Genomic DNA, 24,020 nt, shown 5'->3' with positions numbered 1-24,020 from the left:
AGGGAACGAGAATATTGACAAAGGAAGATAACTGTCATTTATCAGACTCCAGCCTCCTTTGCATCAGATGGAGAGATTCTGAGCTACAAGCTACCCACCATAATTAAAGACAACAAGGCCATTTGTCAGAATATAGTATCCCTAGAAGAGGATACAGAAGTATAGGATTATACAGTACAGCAGAGATAGTTCATCCCTCCAACCTGGAGAAATAAGAGAGAGAATGACTGATTGTCATAGAGAACAAGAAAATGAATCAGCCAGAACTCACTCAGTGCACGCCGCACGGGATAGAAGCAATCTCCACTTGAAGTATAAAAGAAATCCCAGCAGTCGTGTCTTGACAATTAGTTATGATGTTTTATTACATCAATGTGTCCTACAACCAGGACGCGTTTCGGCAAGTATGCCTTTATCAACAGGTACTGTTGATAAAGGCATGCTTGCCGAAACACGTCCTGGTTGTAGGACACATTGATGTAATAAAACATCATAACTAATTGTCAAGACACGACTGCTGGGATTTCTTCTATACTGATTGCCATAGAGGACTATGCCTTATGCAACTTCTGGGAACTAATGTGAATCCCTGTAAAAGCTGCCTTGATGTAAATGACTTTTGCATACATTAATGACCTGTGGATCTGCTTCAGTAAAGTACTGGGTGTTCGTTAAAAGCTCTAGTCTCCTTATTCTATATCATCATCATTACTACTACTCTCAACATTTGCACCTGGCGTCGCGAACCAGGGGCCCAGCTACCAAAGCATCTTAAACACCAATTACCAAATTACCATCAAGGGCACCTCAACAAACATCTGGCTTGTGTTCTCTGCAACAGAGAGTGCCCCAGAGGATTTCATGCTGTCTTCCCATCCACTGCACGCCGGCCCCAAGGGACAACTTAATCGTGAGTACTACTATCTTGGGCACCTTATCACTAGTACACTCAAGCACATCACCCCTAGGGTGTCTGGTCGTTGCAATAACCCCATAGACACCCAGTAGTAAGTCCCATTCCAAGCCTTCATCTCAGGTGAAGGCTACAGACCTCTTCCGCTTGTTTCCCTTTAGCATTTGTATACTGCTTCATATACTGGCCTATGGCTCATGGGAGGAACAGCAGGACCAAGGGCCATCAGATCATTAAATATCTGGCCGGCAGCAGTGTGGAAGGCTTGGAAGGGCTCTGTAGGGTTTATGGCCAGTGAGACTGGTGATACTTTAGAAAAATAATGAAATGTTCTGTCTTATTACATGCAGATTTAGCTGCAGATTTTGGGATGCAAAGACTGAAATCTGTTGCATATTAAAAAATTTCATTGAATTGCAGTGTGACAGATTAAAGCGGCTGTCCCATTAAGACAACCATCTCCTATCCACAGGATAGAGGAAGCGTCTGATCATTGGGGGTACATCCTCTGGGGCCTATCAAGAGGAGGGGGACCCATTCTCTGCTACTTGCCTGTCTACCATTCTATTTAAAGAGAACCTGTCACCTAGAAAATGCATATTAAACCACCAGCAGTACCTTATTGCAGCCTGTAGCATGATTATAAAGGTGTCTGTGTCTTTTCTGTGCAATGCGGCAAAGGGCTAAAAAAATTACTTTTATTCAACTGACCACGCTATGTAAACGATAGTCTTGAAGTGAAGGGGGCAGTGGCCTTCTTGCCTGAAGTCAAGCGTGCCCAGTCCCCTTTATCTCCCCTTAGCGTTTGATTGATAGGATTGCCATCACTATTGGACGCATGAATGTAGTCTTGCACGTGCGCCATGTCCCTGCAATAATGGTGCCTGCGCTGTGCCTGTTCCACTCCGCTATGAGGTATTGTTCAAAAGCTCAATACTCAGGCACACGAGAGCCTGGGCATGCGCAAGACTACATTCAAGCAACCAGCAGTGAACGAATCGGGCATCCTATCAATCAAATGCTTTGGGGAGGTAAAGGGGGCGTGGCACACTTGATTCAGGTGAGAAAGCCGCTGCTCCCTTGACTTCAAGACTATCCTTTACATAGCGTGGCCTGTTGAATAAAATCATGACAGACATGATTTGCACACAAAAGACACAGACACCTTTATAATCATGCTAAAGGCTGCAATAAGGTACTGCAGGCGGTTTAATATGCATTTTCTAGGTGACAGGTTCCCTTTAAGTTAGTGTTGAAAGAATCGAAGTGAAAGAAATTTTCGATCCGAATTTCAGGAAAAAGTTGATTCGCCACAAAGCTGAATTACCTCGAGCTTCGTGGTAACAAATCCATTTTTCCTGAAATGGAGGTAAAATGAAAACATACTCACCTCATCCATTTGCTTACGGAGTAGTACTAGGAGAGCGCTGGACCATAGGAATCAAGCGAGCATGAGGACAACACAGGGCGCAGAACCACAACCAGGAGTCAAATAAATTCCGATTTATTCAAAGACGACACGTTTCGGGGTACATAACCCCTTTATCAAGTCTAAAAGGATAAATATAATGTATATATATATATATATATATATATACAGTACAGACCAAAAGTTTGGACACACCTTCTCATTCAAAGAGTTTTCTTTATTTTCATGACTATGAAGGCATCAAAACTATGAATTAACACATGTGGAATTATATACATAACAAACAAGTGTGAAACAACTCAAAATATGTCATATTCTAGGTTCTTTAAAGTAGCCACCTTTTGCTTTGATTACTGCTTTGCACACTCTTGGCATTCTCTTGATGAGCTTCAAGAGGTAGTCCCCTGAAATGGTCTTCCAACAGTCTTGAAGGAGTCCCCAGAGAGGCTTAGCACTTGTTGGCCCTTTTGCCTTCACTCTGCGGTCCAGCGCACCCCAAACCATCTCGATTGGGTTCAGGTCCGGTGACTGTGGAGGCCAGGTCATCTGGCGCAGCACGCCATCACTCTCCTTCATGGTCAAATAGCCCTTACTTTTAAAGTTTTCCCAATTTTTCGGCTGACTGACTCACCTTCATTTCTTAAAGTAATGATGGCCACTCGTTTTTCTTTACTTAGCTGCTTTTTTCTTGCCATAATACAAATTCTAACAGTCTATTCAGTAGGACTATCAGCTGTGTATCCACCTGACTTCTCCTCAACGCAACTGATGGTCCCAACCCCATTTATAACGCAAGAAATCCCACTTATTAAACCTGACAGGGTACACCTGTGAAGTGAAAACCATTTCAGGGGACTACCTCTTGAAGCTCATCAAGAGAATGCCAAGAGTGTGCAAAGCAGTAATCAAAGCAAAAGGTGGCTACTTTGAAGAACCTAGAATATGACATATTTTCAGTTGTTTCACACTTGTTTGTTATGTATATAATTCCACATGTGTTAATTCATAGTTTTGATGCCTTCATAGTCATGAAAATAAAGAAAACTCTTTGAATGAGAAGGTGTGTCCAAACTTTTGGTCTGTACTGTATATATACATCCATATAAAAAGTGTGAGTTCATATAAAAAGAGGAAGTAGATACATAAATGACCGGAGTGTAAATGCATAAACATATACATCCATATAAAAAAAAATAGATATATGTATTTATACTATATTCATTTATATATCTCCATATGAAAAATGTAAATCCATATAAAAGGGGGGTAGATAAATAAATAAATATGATGAAAACACGTCCATATAAAAATTATGAAAACTATGATATAATGCAGAATAAAAGCAAATTCATAACAGTAAAATTCACTTCTGGTTATACTAATAAGGGGATAACCCTCAAAAGCCGATATTAAGATTGTATGATCAGAGGAGAGGCTCTAACTGGTGTATATAAGGTGCTTTTGTATGTATAGACCTACAGTGCCTTGCAAAAGAATTCACCCCCTTGACCTTTTTCGTGTTTTGGTGCCTCACAACATGGAATTAACATGGATTGAGGATTTGCATCATTTAATTTACAAAACATGCCCACAACTTTCAAGATTTATTATTATTTTTTTAATGTAAGGCAAACAACAAATAGGACAAAATAACAGAAAAAGTCAATGTGCATAACTATTCACCCCCCTAAAGTCAATACTCCAAGTCGCTTTGGATAAGTCTCTATAAGCTTGCCACATCTTACCACTGGGATTTTTGCCCATTCCTCATTGCGAAACTGCAAGTTGGATGGTTTGCGCTTGTAAACAGGAATCTTTAAGTCTGACCACAGATTTTCTATTGGATTATGATCTGGGCTTTGACTAGGCCATTTAAACACATTTACATGTTTCCCTTTAAACCACTCAAGTGTTGCTTTAGCAATGTGTTTGGGGTCATTGTCCTGTTGGAAGGTGAATCTCCATCCTAGCCTCAAATCACGCACAGAGTGGTACAGGTTTTGCTCAAGAATATCCCTGTATTTAGCACCATCAATCTTTCCCTCAACTCTGACCAGTTTCCCAGTCCTGGCTGCTAAAAAACATCCCCACAGCAGGATGCTGCCACCACCATGTCTCACTGTGGGGATAGTGTTCTTTGGGTGATGTGATGTGTTGGGTTTGCGCCAGATATAGCGTTTTCTTTGATGGCCGAAAAGTTAAATTTTAGTCCCATCAGACCAGAGCACCTTCCTCCATACATTTTGGGAGTCTCTCACATGCCTTTTCACAAACTCACCACATGCCTTATTGTTTTTAGCTGAAAGTAATGGCTTTTTTCTGGCCACTCTGCCATAAAGCCCAACTCTATGGAGCATATGACTTATTGTTGTCCTATGTACAGATACTCCAGTCTCTGCTGTGGAACTCTGCAGCTCCTCCAGGGTTACCTTAGGTCTCTGTGCTGCCTCTCTGATTAATGCCCTCCTTGCCCGGTCCGTGAGTTTTGGAGGGCGGCCATCTCTTGGCAGGTTTGCTGTTGTGCCATGTTCTTTCCATTTGGTTATTATAGATTTGATGGTGCTCCTGGGGATCATCAAAGATTTGGATATCTTTTTATAACCTAACCCTGACTTGTACTTCTAAACAACATTGTCCCTTACTTGTTTGGAGAGTTCCTTGGTCTTCATGGCAGTGTTTGGTTAGTAATGCCTCTTGCTTAGGTGTTGCAGCCTTTGGGGCCTTTCAAAAAAAGGTGTGTATATGTAATGACAGATTATATAACACTTAGATTGCACACAGGTGGACATCATTTCACTAATTATTTGACTTCTGAAGGTGATTGGTTACATACGCACATGCCAATTTTCAGTTTTTTATTTCTAAACAATAGTTTTATTTATATATTTTTCTCATTTCACTTCACCAACTTAGACTATTGTGTTCTGATCTATCACATAAAATTCAGATTAACAAAACATTGAACTTAAGGCCGTAATGTAACAAAATACGAAAAAAGTCAAGGGGGTGAATAGTTTTGCAAGGCACTGTATACATGAAATTGGTGTAGGAAACAGTGCATTTTTTCTCCACCCACGACAAGGAGCCTTCCAAATTCACCATTACACCCATTGAACTAATTAATGATACCCATTCATATTGGTTCAGGACGCTGCAAAAAAGGGAGATGTTTTGGATTTTTAAGTTACAGATCCTGGAACCTTATGGTTTAAACTAAAGTTTAGAGAATAAGTGTTTCTAATAAACCTATCAGCCAAGTCATCCATTTTAGCAGGCGTTCCACTCGGGGTGTTCACATCCCATTCCACCTTGTGAATTTAACATAAGATCCCTCTCCTCTATTGCATGAACTCTTGTATCTACTCCGCTTAATTCTTCCTATCATAGTTAATTAATCCACTCATATAAGTTTGTATAAGTTTACTACCCTTGTATCCCAAAACTTACCATAATAATATAATGTGGACAATGGTACATGTCTTTCACAGGCAGGCTCATCCTGTCTACCATCATTTTATTGCTCCTAGGTTCATTTAACCTTCTTTATAGGTAGGCTCTTATAGTTTTTTCATCTTTTCAGGTATTCAGGTATATCTACTATAATTTTGCTCCTAGATTCATTATACCCCTCCTTCAGGTAGGTTCATACCTTTCATCCTCACTATCATCTGACTTTTAAACCTCCACTTCCTTGCCACACATCGTTCTCCTTTCCTTAAATCGTTTCCCCCCCTGTCACTGCCACCTAACAACTGTTTGTTTCAATACAATTATCTTCTCATCATTCCCTTCTTCCCCAGCACACAACACAGCAGAGGACCTTCCTCCAATCAGTGCGTTCCCCTCCACCCATACTTCCTTCTTTTCTTCTGGCACCAAGCGCACGCTGTGTGTACAGCGAACGCTCCACGTGCCAACTAGCAGCGATCGTGTCTCTGGTCCAGCTGGTTACTGAAAGGTATGGTCCTCTCTGCTTAAATTAATTCATCTCCATGTTCATTGAGTGTCTTATTTGTCCCTCAGGGACATAGGGAATATCAAATCAGTAATATTATCATCCTATCATTATATATTTGATCAACACTGTTTCCTACACCAATTTCATGTATAGGTCTATACATACAAAAGCGCCTTATATACACCAGTTAGAGCCTCTCCTCTGATCTTAATATCGGCTTTTGGGGGTTATCCCCTTATTAGTATAACCAGTAGTGAATTTTACTGTTATAAATTTGCTTTTATTCTGCATTATATCATAGTTTTCATAATTTTTATATGGACGTATTTTCATCATATTTATTTATTTATTTATCTACCCCCCTTTTATATGTATATACATTTTTCATATGGAGATATATAAATTAATATAGTATAAATACATATATCTATTTCTTTTTTATATTGATGTATATGTTTATGCATTTACACTCCAGTCATTTATGTATCTACTTCCTCTTTTTATATGAACTCACACTTTTTATATGGATGAATACATATATATATATATATATATATATATATATACACACACATTATATTTATCCTTTTAGACTTGATAAAGGGGTCATGTACCCCAAAACACGTCGTCTTTGAATAAATCTGAATTTATTTGACTCCTGGTTGTGGTTCTGTGCCCTGTGTTGTCCTCATGCGTGCTTCCTATGGTCCAGCACTTTCCTAGTATTACTACTTACCTGACCGGGGGCTTGGCTCCCACCCAAGGTTATCGGACAAGTTTGGCTGCATTAACCAGTAACTTTCTTCATTTGGCCTTCATTGTGGTTGCGCCCAATTTGGTGCAACACAAATACTTGAGCAAGCCATCTTCCCTAAGCGAGGGCATTGTTAATTGACGTACTCACCCTATGTGCGCCTTTCTCTCCCTCTCTGCCATTATTTGCTTACGGAGAGGCTGTCACAGCCATCTTGATTAAAGAAACTGTGCAAAATCTTGCATGCAGTGACATCACCACGTCACTGCACTGGTCGGGCGAGGTGACGTCATCAGTGCCGTTCCGGGCTGTTTAACCTGTTACATGCTGTAGGCAATGTCTCCTGCCACGTGTAAGCAGTGACACAGGGAGCTGTCTCCTATCGGCACTCTGCAAATGCGATCACGGGGTGCCGATGTGTGTATAGGTTGGATGGGGCCTGGAGTAGGCCCCAAGCCTGGCTTAAGTGTTCCCCAGTATAACACTGACATTAAAATGCAATGCACTACAGGGAGTGCAGAATTATTAGGCAAGTTGTATTTTTGAGGATTAATTTTATTATTGAACAACAACCATGTTCTCAATGAACCCAAAAAAACTCATTAATATCAAAGCTGAATATTTTTGGAAGTAGTTTTTAGTTTGTTTTTAGTTTTAGCTATTTTAGGGGGATATCTGTGTGTGCAGGTGACTATTACTGTGCATAATTATTAGGCAACTTAACAAAAAACAAATATATACCCATTTCAATTATTTATTTTTACCAGTGAAACCAATATAACATCTCAACATTCACAAATATACATTTCTGACATTCAAAAACAAAACAAAAACAAATCAGTGACCAATATAGCCACCTTTCTTTGCAAGGACACTCAAAAGCCTGCCATCCATGGATTCTGTCAGTGTTTTGATCTGTTCACCATCAACATTGCGTGCAGCAGCAACCACAGCCTCCCAGACACTGTTCAGAGAGGTGTACTGTTTTCCCTCCTTGTAAATCTCACATTTGATGATGGACCACAGGTTCTCAATGGGGTTCAGATCAGGTGAACAAGGAGGCCATGTCATTAGATTTTCTTCTTTTATACCCTTTCTTGCCAGCCACGCTGTGGAGTACTTGGATGCGTGTGATGGAGCATTGTCCTGCATGAAAATCATGTTTTTCTTGAAGGATGCAGACTTCTTCCTGTACCACTGCTTGAAGAAGGTGTCTTCCAGAAACTGGCAGTAGGACTGGGAGTTGAGCTTGACTCCATCCTCAACCCGAAAAGGCCCCACAAGCTCATCTTTGATGATACCAGCCCAAACCAGTACTCCACCTCCACCTTGCTGGCGTCTGAGTCGGACTGGAGCTCTCTGCCCTTTACCAATCCAGCCACGGGCCCATCCATCTGGCCCATCAAGACTCACTCTCATTTCATCAGTCCATAAAACCTTAGAAAAATCAGTCTTGAGATATTTCTTGGCCCAGTCTTGACGTTTCAGCTTGTGTGTCTTGTTCAGTGGTGGTCGTCTTTCAGCCTTTCTTACCTTGGCCATGTCTCTGAGTATTGCACACCTTGTGCTTTTGGGCACTCCAGTGATGTTGCAGCTCTGAAATATGGCCAAACTGGTGGCAAGTGGCATCTTGGCAGCTGCACGCTTGACTTTTCTCAGTTCATGGGCAGTTATTTTGCGCCTTGGTTTTTCCACACGCTTCTTGCGACCCTGTTGACTATTTTGAATGAAACGCTTGATTGTTCGATGATCACGCTTCAGAAGCTTTGCAATTTTAAGAGTGCTGCATCCCTCTGCAAGATATCTCACTATTTTTGACTTTTCTGAGCCTGTCAAGTCCTTCTTTTGACCCATTTTGCCAAAGGAAAGGAAGTTGCCTAATAATTATGCACACCTGATATAGGGTGTTGATGTCATTAGACCACACCCCTTCTCATTACAGAGATGCACATCACCTAATATGCTTAATTGGTAGTAGGCTTTCGAGCCTATACAGCTTGGAGTAAGACAACATGCATAAAGAGGATGATGTGGTCAAAATACTCATTTGCCTAAAATTTCTGCACGCAGTGTATAGGGATAGTGAATTGTATTTTAGAAGCAATCAAATGATTGCCTGTCATAGTTGCCTTGTGTGACTATTACATGGTTATAAAAAGTAAAAAACAAAAAACATTTATTAGTAAATAAAAAAATTAAGTAAAAAAAAAAACTTTTATCCATTGAAAATACGCTTTTCAATAAAAAAAATTGCAAAAATAAAATCTTTCTCACATGTTTGGTATTGCCGCTTCCATACTGGCCCACAGTACGCAAATATCATGTAAATTATTCTCTACGGTGCCATAAAAAAAAACAAGGGAAAAATTCCAGAATTGCTCATTTATTCTTAGTCGCCACCGAAAAAACTAAATACCAAATGATCAAAAAGTGTTATTTACCCCAAAATGATACCCCACAAAACTTTATAGAAAAAAATATAAAAAAGTTATGGGTCTTTCTTCTGTTTTTAAAAAAAAGGGGTTTTATTGCAAAAAATTAGTAAAATGTAAAAAGAAAATCTATTCATATTTGGTATCGCTGTAATCATTCTGACCTACAAAATAAAGATATTATATTATTTATGCCAAAAAATGAATGCTGCAAAATTTATAACGTAAAAACTCTGTGGCAGTATTGCTGTTTATTTACATCACCCTCCAAGAAAGAGTTAATAAAAGTTAATCAGAAAGTTATGCGTACCATTAAAAAACTACAACTTGTCCTGGAAAAACAAGCCCTCATACAGCTACATAGACAGAAAAATAAAGTTATGGCTCTTGGAAGGTGACGATTAAAAAAGGAAGAAAAACAATTGCTTAGTAAGGGCCAAAACAGGCAGGTCACTAAAGGGTTAAGCTTCTAAAAAAAATCTATAAAAATGTTATGTATGTCAGGCAATGAAAATGCATGATGCTGCTCATGAAAAGCCCAGTGGATGTTGTATTTTGACTCCTTAATGAATAATTACAATAATTTTATATATATATATATATATATATATATATATAAATACTGATATGATAAAATGATGTGGATTGTTTAATAATTTTCTTTGCGGTGTTAATATACACTATTTAGTATCCTCTGTTTCTATAGCTGTCAAAAAGGATTATTTTGATGTTCTGAACACTTGTCATGTTATGACCAGTGGTTTGAGGCAGAGTCTAGTAAGAGGCCACAAACTCATTTTGAGTTGTGTATAAGTCTTTATTGAAATAAAACAAAAAAATAAGTTTAGACACTTGCTTGGTGCTTGAACAGAAGACATTGGGCATGTTTTATACTTGCAGTGGTGTGTACTGTGCCACACATAGTATAAATGAACAGCGCCATCTATTGGTTTCATAGTCTTCTGACAACAATATTATTCTATTCTTGTCATAAGACTGTGAAACCTCATAACTCAATAGCGCCATCTATTGGTGTTCATAGTCTTATGACAGCTGAAAAACAAGGCAGATTCGGCTCATTTGCATGTCTTTCCCATATGCCCATGTTTATGCTAATACGTTTTTACATGACCAAACTGTATAGAAAGGTTATTGAATATTATGTTAGGACTATCAGAAAACTTTTTGTCACCCTAATGATCTTGATCTAGGTGTGCAGGTCCACCCAAGGCATCCAACAGATGCAAAATAACTTTGAGGTTTACTGGTTCTTAGTCAGATGAGAGCTGGTTTTGAATATCTCTCAAGACTGCCATTGTAAGGTATGCTGGCTGTTTTCTGTCTCTTGGATAGATTGATGGCTTGCACATACCTGGATTTTGGCATATAGCCTTTGTGTGGTTGTCTATTGTATTTCATACTTAATAGGAGTCTAAGATTCATCCAGCTATCCTCTTAATGCTGTTTCCAAACCATTTTGATTGGGTTTCCATCAATTTCTAACCTTTTTTTGTGAACCAGACACCCTCTTTTCTTTAGAGAAGGGGGTGCCTGATTTAATGCTTGGGTCTCCCATTGATTTTCATTGAATTAAATTGTACTCGAGCACCTGAAATATTCGGCCGAGCACTCAGATCTGCCGAGCATAGCGATGCTCGAGCCGAACAGCAGTTCGGCCAAGCATGCTCGCTCAACACTATGAAATATCCATCAGTGCCCGTTTTCACCAGCCTGATTACACAGGCCGATGCATACTGAATGTGGGAGGAAGGATTGCTACCACCAGAGGCGCAACTAACATAGCAGCGGACTGCTATGGAGCCCAGTGCAAGAGGGGGCCCAGTCTTAGTTGGGATTATCTCCTCTTCTACTGGAGGTGAAAACTTGGTCATAACTCTACCCTCTAAAAGGTACAACTTTTAGCAACTTTTAGGCAGAAACCCTTCTGTCCTGCGTGGTGGGCCTGGTTTGATCCTTGCTATGGGGCCCTTACTTCTCTATGTACGCCACTGGCTATCACAGTTGTTCCACCCAAATTAATTATCTGCAGCACATCCCTGATTACGCAGGAAGATGTGATGCCAATCATCGGGCATCTTTCATTTGGATGAAGCGTTTGCTTTTTCTTTAAGTGATTGTGTACTTGATTATATGAGCCTGGCATTTGTGTAATGTAGTAAGGCCTTTACAGTGTTACTAAGGCAAGCTTTTTACTGGCTTAGAAGGTTTCTGAACGTTTTAGCAGCACACGTGTGTTGTATTAAGTGGCTATTAAATTCAGTTAATTACATCAATCTCTGGGCCAAGGGTTCATTGAAGGATTATTTGTTTACATATGTTTTAACCATAGGGATGAATGTCCTAAATCATCTATAGGGGCAAGGGCATAAAATAGATAATCCTGCCCTGTGGTTGTTTCAGAATGTAATGGTTAAAAGTGATCTTATCACAGTATTTTACACAATTTACATACTGTATGCTGCCATTTTAAAGCCTGATTGTACTGGCAAAATTGTATGTCTAAGAAGAATAAGACATCCAAATCCTGCCTTCTCCATATTCTGATCACCTTCTTCTATCCAGCTATCAATGACTGTATATCAATGACCACTTTGTCTATACATGTAATAGACATAAGGGCTTTGATCAGACATAGCTGAGAAGAAGGGAGAACACAAGTGACATGTCATAAATAGCATTGAGCGAAGCAGATTTCGGTCAAAAGTTTAGGAAAACTTCAATTCGCATTGAATCCGAATTTCCTCATACTTCATGGTAACAAATCAGCTTTCTCTAAAATGGCAGCTGCATGCAAGAATCCCCGGAATGCAAGATCACCCATAATGCTGTGCAGCCAGCCATTCCACAGATAGCCATCTGTTGAGGAAGGGTTGAGAGTATATTTATGCTTTGTGGTTGGCTTACACCCTTGTAAGACCACCGTCAACCTTCGTCTACCCCATAGGGATAGTTTATAGTACTAGGTGGGTGGGCTGTTAATATTGAATGTGTGTATCGTATAGTTGGTTTATGGGTGGAATTGGGAACGTGTAGTGTAGTTGAGTACTGTATAATTAGTGCTGTATTGTTAGTGTATTGTTAATAAATACTGTTATATTTGTATCTGTGTAACGTGTAATTATTGGCGATAGTTAGTTAGTAAGGCGCATGCAGCTAGTGTAGCAATCAGTGTAAGGCATAGTGAAAGTAATGTTATTATTATATAAAGGCATAAATAGGCGGAGTTATCACTAGACGGCTCCTCCTATTTATGAATATTAATTATCGATATTTGCATAAATATTGGTGATTAATACTCCCCCTTTACACCATCCCCTGTGATGTCACAGCCCTATAAAACCTTTATCCTGCGCAGTCTTTGCCCTTGTCCTGTAAACTGAGCATAGGGAGAGATGTGGTAAGCGCTCATGTGCTAGGGACAATGTTGCTGAAAATAAATAATTGAAGAATATTGGAGAGGGAGAGTGCAGGGAGACTGCAGGGAGAGTGCAGGGAGGCTAGAGGAATAGTGCAAGGAGAATGCAAGGATAGTGCAGGGAGCGTAATGGGAGAGTGCAGGGAGACTTATTCTGCGTCAGTTTTATTTATTTATTCCTACATTTACTTATTTCTACATCAGTCATAAACTAAGACATGTAATTCAATACCAATATTTACCAGTGTTATTACTTCGTGAAGTCTCGCGAGACTTCGCATAATAACTTCATAAATTAATTACTACTGTCAAAAAACATTTCCTGAACTCGGGTTCAGTTCCAAGTGGTACCTTGGAACCGAATCCGAGAAATGTTATTTACAGTAAATATTAATTTATGAAGTTATTATGCGAAGTCTCACGAGACTTTGCGAAGTAATAACTTCGGCTCATCTGAGCCAATACTTTCTAATACTGTATGGAGCGCTCGCTCCGTACAGTATTCAAACAAAGTATTATGCGAATTGACTTTGAATGTTTTATCCGAAGTCAATTCGCTCATTCCGATTAATAATTATCTTCTGTACGGTATATACTGGTACTGCATACTGTTCAGCTTTCTGCTGCTATGATATAAGCATTTATTATACATTAATATTAGTAATAATTCTGAGATCTTTTATCCTTGTTCTCCTTAGGATTGATATCTTCAAGTATGTCATTTATGGGATCGCAGCTGCTTTCTTTGTCTATGGCATATTGCTGATGGTAGAAGGATTCTTTACAACCGGTGCCATTAAGGATCTCTATGGGGATTTCAAAATCACAACTTGCGGGAGATGTGTGAGTGCTTGGGTATGTTATCCGGTTATTTACAAGTTAAATGTCTATACTTTTAGCGCTAATGTGTTAAGAATATTTACTCTCCATTCCTGCCATAAATAATATAAAGCCTTGATCTTGGTTGCACTTATATGTGACAATTCTGTAGACTTTAGTTGATCTCAACTACTGTATTCTCACACCGTAAGCATGACCTTTAGACTTAAAGGGGTTGTCTACTTTTTTATATTGATGATCTATCCTTATCTTCAATATCAGATCGGCGTGGGTGTTAGCTGTTGTACAACCGTTGCCCTCTCTTCACTGTTTACCTGCTTAACATTGCAGTGATGAGCAAGTATAATTACAACTCCGTCATTCCCATTGACTTCAATGGTATGGCTCTTTCCTATTCACTTGAACAGGAAGGAGCCTTCCCATTGAAGTGAATCGGGATGGAGGAGCTGTAATTACACCTGCTCAGCGCTGAAATGTAGATGGGGAGCAGGTAAACCCTGAAGAGAAGTAAGTGCTCGTACCAGGTCTGTGTTCTCTTCAAACAGCTGATCGGTGGTGGTTTCGGCAGTTAAATCCCTGCCAATCTGATATTGACGACCCATCCTGAGAATAGGTCATCCATATAAAAAAGCGGACAACTACTTTAATTCACATTTGCTGTACAATCTCAGTGGTAATTCATACAGTAACATCAAGTTTTGTTCTAAAGCATATATGCACTATATGGCACAGGTAGTACCGACACTTCTCTCTGATTCCAAATACTTTACCTGAACATTTAGGAAAAATGTCATATTAATTTGGACTTTCTGTTGATAATTACTATTTAAACCTATTCAGGATCTTCTTACACCAGGTTTCTGTACTGCCTATTCTGTACAGTACCAATAGAATACTGTGTGGCAGTAGTCTGCCCTTTTGGCATTTTTTTTACTAGCTGAAGGACCCGGATTTGCACGGGTATATTTCATCTATTTATTTAATGTTTGTGTGTGTCATTAAAAGATATTGACAGTATCCACTATAACAGTGACATCTACAGTACCCCACCCCCTTAACAGTGACCTCCATAGCCTCCCACCCCTTAACACTAACCTCCCCACAGTGCCCTGTTTCCTTAAAATGGGACCTCCAAAGCAGCTTACTCCTTAACTTTGACCTTTACAGCATCCCGCCCCCTTAACAGTGACCTTCACAACGGACCGCCCCTTTCACAGTGACCTCCACAGTGGCCGCCCCTTTATTAGTGACCTCCATAGTACCCATCTCCTTAACAGTAATTTCCATAACACCCCGCCCCCTTAACAGTGGCCTCTACAGCAATCTGCCCCTTAACACTGACCTCCATAGCGGACCTCCAAAGTCCAGCTTTCAGACTCCCTGTCCTCAATCTGGTGCAGGGCCTGGATGGACACAGGGATGTCCTTTTAACCGCCTCACGTCCGCCCATAGGATATAAACGTCCTATGGGTGGACGTCTATTTCTGACAGCACGTTTTAAAACGTCCTGTCAGAAATAGCAGCTGCACGCTAATCGTGCAGCTGCTGATCGGGTTGCCCGCTGTCAGTGACAGCAGGGCAACCCAGAGATAAGGCAGGGACAGTGCCCAGGTGTCCCTGCCTTCACGATCGCTGCAGACACAGCGCCCGGCGGTCATGTGACCGCCGGGACCGGAGAGTGCAGGGGCTGTGTGAGGTCTCTCAGAGACCTCGATCAGCCCTGCTGTGAGGCTGTACAGCGCAGGATTGCTGCTGTACAGCCTCTCTAGGGGTGCATTTGTCCTGTAACTGGGGCTACTATCTCAGCCCCAGTTACAGGAGAAATCAACAGTGAAAAAAAAAAAGTGAAGTAAATGTCCCCCAGAGGTCTTGTATGACCTTATGGGGGACGAAAAGTGTAAAATAAAATAAAAATAAAATAAAGTGTTGAAAAAATAAAATAAAAAAAAGGTTCACATGTAAAAAAAAAAAAAAATCCCAAGTAAGGAATAAAAAAAAAAATAAAATAGAAAAAATAAAATAAAATAGACATATTTAGTATTGCCGCGTCCGTAAAAACCAGCTCTATAAAAATATCACATGACCTAACCCCTCGGGTGAACACCGTAAAAAATAAATAAAAAAAACTGTGTCAAAACAAGCAATTTTTGTCACCTTGCATCACAAAAGGTGCAACACCAAGTGATCAAAAAAGCGTATGTCCCACAAAATGGTACCAATAAAACCGTCACCTCATCCCGCAAAAAATGAGCCCCTACATAAGAAAATCTCTCAAAAAATAAAAAAACTATAGCTCTTAGAACATGGAGACACTAAAACATCATTTTTTTGGTTTCAAAAATGCTATTATTGTGTTAAAGTGAAACAAATAAAAAAAAGTATACATATTAGGTATTGCCGCGTCCGTAAAAACCAGCTCTATAAAAATATCACATGACCTAACCCCTCGGGTGAACACCGTAAAAAATAAATAAAAAAAACTGTGTCAAAACAAGCAATTTTTGTCACCTTGCATCACAAAAGGTGCAACACCAAGTGATCAAAAACGCGTATGTCCCACAAAATAGTACCAATAAAACCGTCACCTCATCCCGCAAAAAATGAGCCCCTACATAAGAAAATCTCTCAAAAAATAAAAAAACTATAGCTCTCAGAACATGGACACATTAAAACATAATTTTTTGGTTTCAAAAATGCTATTATTGTGTAAAACTTTAATAAATGAGAAAAAGTATACATATTAGGTATCGCCACGTCCGTAACAATCTGCTCTATAAAAATGTCACTTGACTGAACCCCTCAGGTGAACGCTGTAAAAATAAATAAATAGAAACTGTGCTAAAACAACCAATTTTTTGGTCACCTTGCCCCATAAAGTGTTATAATGAATGATCAAAAAATCATATGTACCCAAAAATAGTACTAATAAAACTGGCACCTTATCCCCTAGTTTCCAAAATGGGGTCACTTCTTGGGAGTTTCTACTGTAAGGGTGCATCAGGGGGCTTCAAATGGGACATGGCATCTAAAAACCATGTGGAGTTCCTTTCCTTCTGCGCCCTGCCGTGTGCCCATACAGCAGTTTACGACCACATGTGGGGTGTTTCTGTAAACCGCAGAATCTGGGTAATAAATATTGAGTTTTGTTTGGCTGTTAACCATCGATGTGTTAAAGAAAAAAATTGATTAAAATGGAAAATCTGCCAAAAAAGTGAAATTTAAAAATTTGATCTCCATTTTCCTTTAATTCTTGTGGAACGCCTAAAGGGTTAACAAAGTTTGTAAAATCGGTTTTGAATACCTTGAGGGGTGTAGTTTCTACAATGGGGTCATTTATGGGGGTATCCACTATGTAGGCCCCACAAAGTGACTTCAGACCTGAACTGGTCCTTATAAAGTGGGTTTTGGCAATTTTCTTACAAATTTGAAGAATTGCTTCTAAACTTCTAAGCCTTCTAACGTCCTAAAAAAATAAAATGACATTTCCAAAATGATGCCAACATAAATTAGACATATGGGAAATGTTAAATAATAACTATTTTATGAGGTATCACTTTCTGTTTTGAAAGCAGAGAAATTGAAATTTAGAAAATTGCGAATTTTTAAAATTTTTGGGTAAATTTGGGATTTTTTCATAAATAAAGGTGAAATATTTTGACTCAAATTTATGACTATCATGAAGTACAATGTGTCACGAGAAAACAATCTCTGAATGACTTGGATAAATAAAGGCGTTCCAAAGTTATTACCACATAAAGTGAGATATGTCAGTTTTGCAAAATTTGGCCTGGTCAGGAAGGGGGCAAAGGGCCCAGATGGGAAGTGGTTAAACAGCTCATTCTCAGACAGCAGCACTGTCCTGTCTGAGCGTAAGCATTTTTTCAATGCCCGTTGGCTGGGGAGTGGGAGGGTGTGGCGTGGGTGTGGCGTGGCTTAGGGGGCCTTGGGTGGAGTTTTTAAGTCCGCCTTTTGAGTTTGTGCTTGAATGGCCACCCTACCTGCCCCCTAACTGTGACCTCCACAGCACTTCACTCCCTTAACAGTGTCATCTACAGCACCCTGCCCCTGTAAAGCCAACCTACAGCAGTGAAGAAAAAATGGCTGGGTTGTTATGGAAACCTGGTGTAAAACTGTGTGTATGTGGAGACTAAGGGCCTGCAAGCTTCTATTGGCTGATAAGGGACATGTGACCGTGTGTATGGCAGTTGGGATATGAAGAGAAAGGCCTGCCTCTATTGGCTAATGCATTTTTTGGGGAAGATCTCAAGAACGGTACGTGCTAGAGAGCTGAGACCCGGTCTAAAACCTTGCCGGACACCTGATGTACTTGTGTGCCAAATTTCGTGATTGCAAATGCATTCGTATTCTTTTAGCGGACATACACACACACATACACTCAGCTTTATATATTAGAATAGCGGAAGGACCCGGCTTTGCACGGGTACATTTCTCTATTTCATTTAATGTTTGTGTGTGTCGTTAAAAGATATCGACAGTATCCCCATAACAGTGACCTCTACAGCACGCCGCCCCTTTAACACTGAACTCCACAGTGCCCCTGCACTTTAAAATGGAACCTCCACAGCAGCCCATCCCCTTAACTTTGACCTTCACAGCAGCCCGCCCCTTTAACATTGAGTTTCACAGCACCCCACTCCCTTGACAGTGACCTCCTCAGGGGCCCGCCCCCTTAACAGTGACTTCACAGTACCCTGCTGCCTTAACAGTGACCTCCACAGCAGTTTCCCCTTTAATAGTGGCCCCTGCCCCCTTAACAGTGACCTCCACAGTGTACACCCCTTTAACAGTGACCTCCACAGTGGCCTACCCCCCTAACAGTAACATCCACAGTGAACGCCTCTTTAACAGTGACCTCCACAGTGCCCGCCCCTTTAACAGTGACCTCCACAGCGCCCGCCCCTTTAACAGTGACCTCCACAGCGCCCTGTCCTTTTAATACTAGGGCTACATGACGACATGTGTCGTGCAACATTTTGTATCAACAATTTTTATAATGATAGGCTATGGTGTTGCACTGCGACATGTGACATGCTGCGACTGCCACATGACAGTTGCCAAAAATCCATTCAAGATAGATTTTTCTGCGACTGTTGCGTGTTGCGTTGTAGTCGCAGCATGTCACATGTCGCAGTGCAACACTATAGACTATCATTATAAAAATTGTTGCACGACATTGGTGCAACATCAATGTCGCGTGACACATGTAGCAGTGTACTTGTGCCCTATGTCCCTTTTGTTGCGCGATGCCCTATTGTCGCACGACACATGTCGTCGTGTAGCCCTAGCCTAAAGCTGACCTACAGCAGTGAAGAAAAATGGCTGGGTTGTTATGGAAACCTGGAGTAAAACTGTGTGTATGTGGAGACTAAGGATCTGCGAGCTTCAGTTGGCTGATAAAGGACATGTGACCGTGTGTATGGCAGTTGGGATATGAAGAGAAAGACTAGCAGGCTTGTATTGGCTAATGCAGGTAATTTTTGGGAATATCTCAGGAACGGTACGTCCTAGAGAGCTGTGACCCCACAAGATTTCTTTCCAGTTAGCAAGGGACGTGTATACCAAGTTTAGTTGAAATCGATGGTTGTGTTTTTAAGTGATAGCGGAACATACATACGTCCTTCTTTATATATATATATAGATTACTTAAGTCTTTGGCAGATTGATCAAAATGTATGAATATACACTTACATATGTTTACACGCTATACAACTGTGTTCTAAGAAAAAAAGGCAAACAATCAATTATATCTAAAAAAAAAATGGATCCAACGAATGCATGTCAACTTTATACCGAATGTAACAAGTTTTTTTATATTGGGTCCATATGTGGTATGAATCTGGCTTCACCCATGATAAACTAGATTGAGAGAGAGCTTTATATACAGCCATAGGATTACTACCACCATTGGGGAAAGCCTACTCTGTAACATGCTCCAGAAGTGTGCCTGTTGCTGCTATATGAACTACTACTCCCATTCTCTATTCAAAGAGAGACTTTATTTATTGCAACCAAATGGGCCTGGTCATTGACCCCATCAGGTAGGAGCCCCAGAAGCAGAGTGTGCCCTAAGAGAAGAAACGGTGAGCCCACCATTCACTGCACAGCCTGAGGGAGCGTTGGAGCGAGGACAGCGACCATAAAACACTAGCACTCCTATCAGTGCCACAACTACCACTGCCCTGCTCTGTCCTCTCCCCCTGCGGGCCGCTGCACAGTCGTACAGGAAAGACTGTCAGACCTCCCATATGACCACCATCCCCAGAATGAACAAAAATGACAATGAAAAGATTACAAGTTATACAACTATGGTATATATCCATCTGCTCAGCTCCTCCTGCTCTATAATATTCTGCCTGCAGATTGTGCAGCATTTTCATGGTAACAGGTTCGCTTTAAGCTTGAGGTAACAATTAACACATATAAAACGTATATTTCCTCATCAAAGCTGATTGATAGTGTTTAAATATTTTGTAGACTTTTGATCTACACAAACTAATCTGGAGAACTCTGGTTAAAAGGACACTATAATCTATTTTCTATCAGTGAATATTCAATAATTTTTTTTTTTTACAAGAGGGCAGAGTGACTCAATTAAAGCCTCACACTTTACGCAGACAAGTTCAATGCTCCTCTGTGAACATCTTTATCTGGGCCTATCAAGAGAACAATAAAGCGGTCACACTGTTAATCCCAATTCTACTACTCTACTATTTTACTAGCAGAGAACTCCTTTCCCTTGCAGCAGCAGTAAACTAAACTATGGATTACCTATTTGTATAGGAGTTTATCTCTCTGTGCTGACTGCTACAGAAGGCCGATATGTTCTATTTCATTTTCAATGGTTTAGTGCTGTCGGAATGAAAAAGAAAAAAAGCCAACATTCTTTAAAAAATGTTTTCTATAAACTTTCAGTTTAAAAATATCCGTTTCTGATACAAATGAAATTAAATGCACTGTATGCAGTTATTATACTGTATGTCTGTCACTGATCGGTGTTGTCATTTACCAGCATCAGTGTTTGGTGTACATTATCGCTTCCGTCATTGATTCTTTCTGATGTAGCGTCAAGCAATACATAGGAGTTAGTGTGAATTCAGAATTCTTCACTAATAAAAAGTGAAGGGTTTTATTAACACTATGGTAAGTGGTGCCAAGTACTGCCAGCCGATAGGCAGCAGCTTTTAATTAGCAAGAGGACAGATGGAACACAGGAAATAACCCTTATAGAATCCATTTGGCTTCTAAACTCTGTGATAATACATGATTTGTGCATCAGCCTGCAAACTAGAGACCTAGTCAGTGACATGCATAAGTAAATTACCATATTTCCTGGCTAACCAGGTAAACTGCAGCAGAGTAATTAGGCTACTTTCACACTTGCGTTTGACGTTTCCGGCATCGAGATCTGGCAGAGGATCTCAATACCGGAGGAAAACGTTGTCAATGGGGACAAAACTGAATTGAACAAAACGGAATGCACCTGAATGCATTCTGTTCCGTTTGGTTGTGTTCCCATGCCGGACAGAAACCAGGCAAGGCGCCTGGGCTAGCTCAGCTGAGTGTAATGATATCTCGTTGCTCTGAAGAAAAGCACTTTCAATCCATATGCAAATGAGCAGAGAAGTGCACCTCTGTTTCCTCTGCCAGCCCCTCTCTCTCCTTCCTGATTGACATGTGTGACAGCTATGCAGGAACCTGGCCCTACCAATCAAGGCAGGGACTGGCAGAGGAAGGAGTGCCTTGGGCCTGCCCTCAGTGCCTTAACTAATCATTTGCATATGGATTCAAATTACTTTTATTCAGAATAAAGCAACAGATTGCTAAGTTAATTCATATGATAATATAAAACCATAGGGGGCATTTATTATTGGTAATATGCCACTTTTTTGCATAATTTTGTTGCAGATTTGGTCACAAAGGGGTTTTGTGGCCAAATCTACGACTTTTTCCAATTTCCGAGGTAGCGGTGTGGGCGGGAAAGAGGCTGGGCAATCCGTTTCATCTCATTCATCATTTTTAATGCCAGTTTAGGGCATGAAAAATGTTCTTAAAGGCTATGTTCACCTTTTATTATTGCATTGTACTCATTTTGAGCTAAAAATATTTTTTTTAATTGGTCTTTATTAAAAATATGGAATCATTTTTTTGTGTACATAGCTGAGATGTTCTAGTAGCACCCTTTGCATTTTCTGTCTTTTCCGTCAGACAGGAGCTGAAGGACTCCTTATCTCTGCTCTCTGACATTATAAACACTTATTATAGCTCAGTTCTTATCTTACTGATAAGAATGTGGCTTAAATAAGTGTTCATAACCTCTTATTAGTTTAGCGATAAGGGTTATTAGATGACCGGCACAAAGTGAAAGTACCAGTCACATATTACAAAAACAGGTAAACCTTTGTGACAGAATGGCTCAATATTTTTAATAAAGGACAATTGAAAACATGATTTTTTGCCAAAAATTTGTCAAATGCAATCATAAATAAATTTCTCCAAAGGTGTACATAGCCTTTAAATTATGCCTGCATAGTTTAAATCATGTCACATGGCCGGCTACACCACATGCAAAAGTTATGCAGAGGCCTACATAACTTTGGCACATCCAGCACCAGCACAGGGGGATTAAGGACGGCGTCTAGATAGCCGGTCCTAATAAATGGCTCCCATAATGATTTCATAATTTTGCATAGTATAAAAATGAAATAATACTTGCTGTTTTGACACTTCCTGTTTCCCCACTAGTCTCTACTTCCTGATTTCTATTAACACACAGGGAATGACCGCACAGCCAAGCAATGGTCACAAAAGTGACGGATTGGCTGAGTAGTCAACTTTCCTGTATTGAAACGAACCAGAAACTAGTGATGGGAGGTGGAATGGGAAGCATCAGAACAGAAGACGCGGGGAATTAATGATTTAAGTGTCATTATTTTTATTATTTTACGCCACTGAAAGCCTTTAGTTGTCATAACAACCCCTTTTATTTAATTATATTTGAATTATTTAAAAGTAGTTACAGTACTTATTTTTTTAAACCTTCCTTAGGATGTGGCCATATTAAATAAATACATGGTAGATATAGCCAATGTTATCTTGACTGGATTAATGTGTTTACCAAACAATATCACATTATAGTAATACGATAAATTCACTTTCTGTGAACACTTCCTTCCTGTACTATGTGTACAGATCGTGTGCCATTGGAAGTTGAAATTAATCAGAGTAAGGCCTCTTTCACACAAACAATACGGATGGTGTCAGGATGCGTTCAGTGAAACTCGCACCATTTCGCAAGCAAGTTCAGTCAGTTGTGTTTCAGTTTATGCAATTACATTCAGTGTTCCAGTTTTTTCCACCTGGGTGCAATCAATTTTTGAAAACTGAAGAATAAAAAAAAAAACCTGAAGAATAAAAAAAAACTTGAAGAATAACAATCTACCACTTCTAGCAACCATCAGTGAAAAACGCATTGCATATGGATTGTATCCGGATGCAATCCGTTTTTCATGCAAGCCCTATTCACTTCTATGGAACCAGGGCTGCGTGAAAAACGCAGAATATAGAACATGATGTAATTTTTCCTCAACGCAGAAATGATGCATGAAAAACAACGCTCATGTTCAAAGACCCATTGACATGAATAGGTCAGGATTGAGTTGGGATGCTATGCGGTCACTACAAACATCGCATCAGGATGGAAAACTCAAGTCGCTTGTGTGAAGGAGGCCTTAGGCTTCTTTCACACGGGCGTCCCGGATTTGCTCCGAATGCGTCGCGTGTGCATTGCGGGAAACCCGTGCGTGTGCGCACGCAATTTCAGTCAGCGTGATAAAAAACTGAATGTGGTACCCAGACCCAAACCCGGACTTCTTCACTGAAGTTCGGGTTAGGGTTAGGTGTTCTGTAGATTTTAATATTTTCCCTTATAACATGGTTATAAGGGAAAATAATAGCATTAATTAATACAGAATGCTTACTAAAATGTCGATTGTGGGGTAAAAAAATAAATAAAAAATAACTCACCTTATCCACTTGGTCGCGCAGCCGGCATTGTCTTCTTTCTTCTTCCTTCAGGACCTGCAAAAGGACCTTGGATGATGTAATTGCGCTCTCCACGTGGTGAGCGCAGTGACGTTAGCGCAGGTCCTGCTGAATGAAGATAGAAGATCCTTCTATCTTCATTCAGCAGGACCTGCGCTGACATCACCACGTGGAGAGCGCGATTACGTCATCAAAG

The 24,020-nt window shown here is 40.1% G+C and overlaps 1 protein-coding gene across 2 annotated transcripts in view; it reads left to right on the top strand.

Moving 5' to 3' along the window:
* The window catches only part of GPM6A (glycoprotein M6A), a 456,304-nt gene that overhangs the window by 390,432 nt on the left and 41,852 nt on the right, over positions 1-24,020 (top strand). For both annotated transcript variants that reach the window (XM_040418684.1, XM_040418683.1), the window contains exon 3: positions 13,621-13,777. In XM_040418684.1, the coding sequence (XP_040274618.1) occupies positions 13,621-13,777 (157 nt within the window). The remainder of the gene's footprint in view (positions 1-13,620; positions 13,778-24,020) is intronic.

Source organism: Bufo bufo, chromosome 2 (genome assembly GCF_905171765.1).
Source record: "Bufo bufo chromosome 2, aBufBuf1.1, whole genome shotgun sequence".
Taxonomy (NCBI): Eukaryota; Metazoa; Chordata; class Amphibia; order Anura; family Bufonidae; genus Bufo; species Bufo bufo.
The sequence above is the reverse complement of the archived record's forward strand: the minus strand, read 5'-3'. Positions and strand labels throughout refer to the sequence as shown.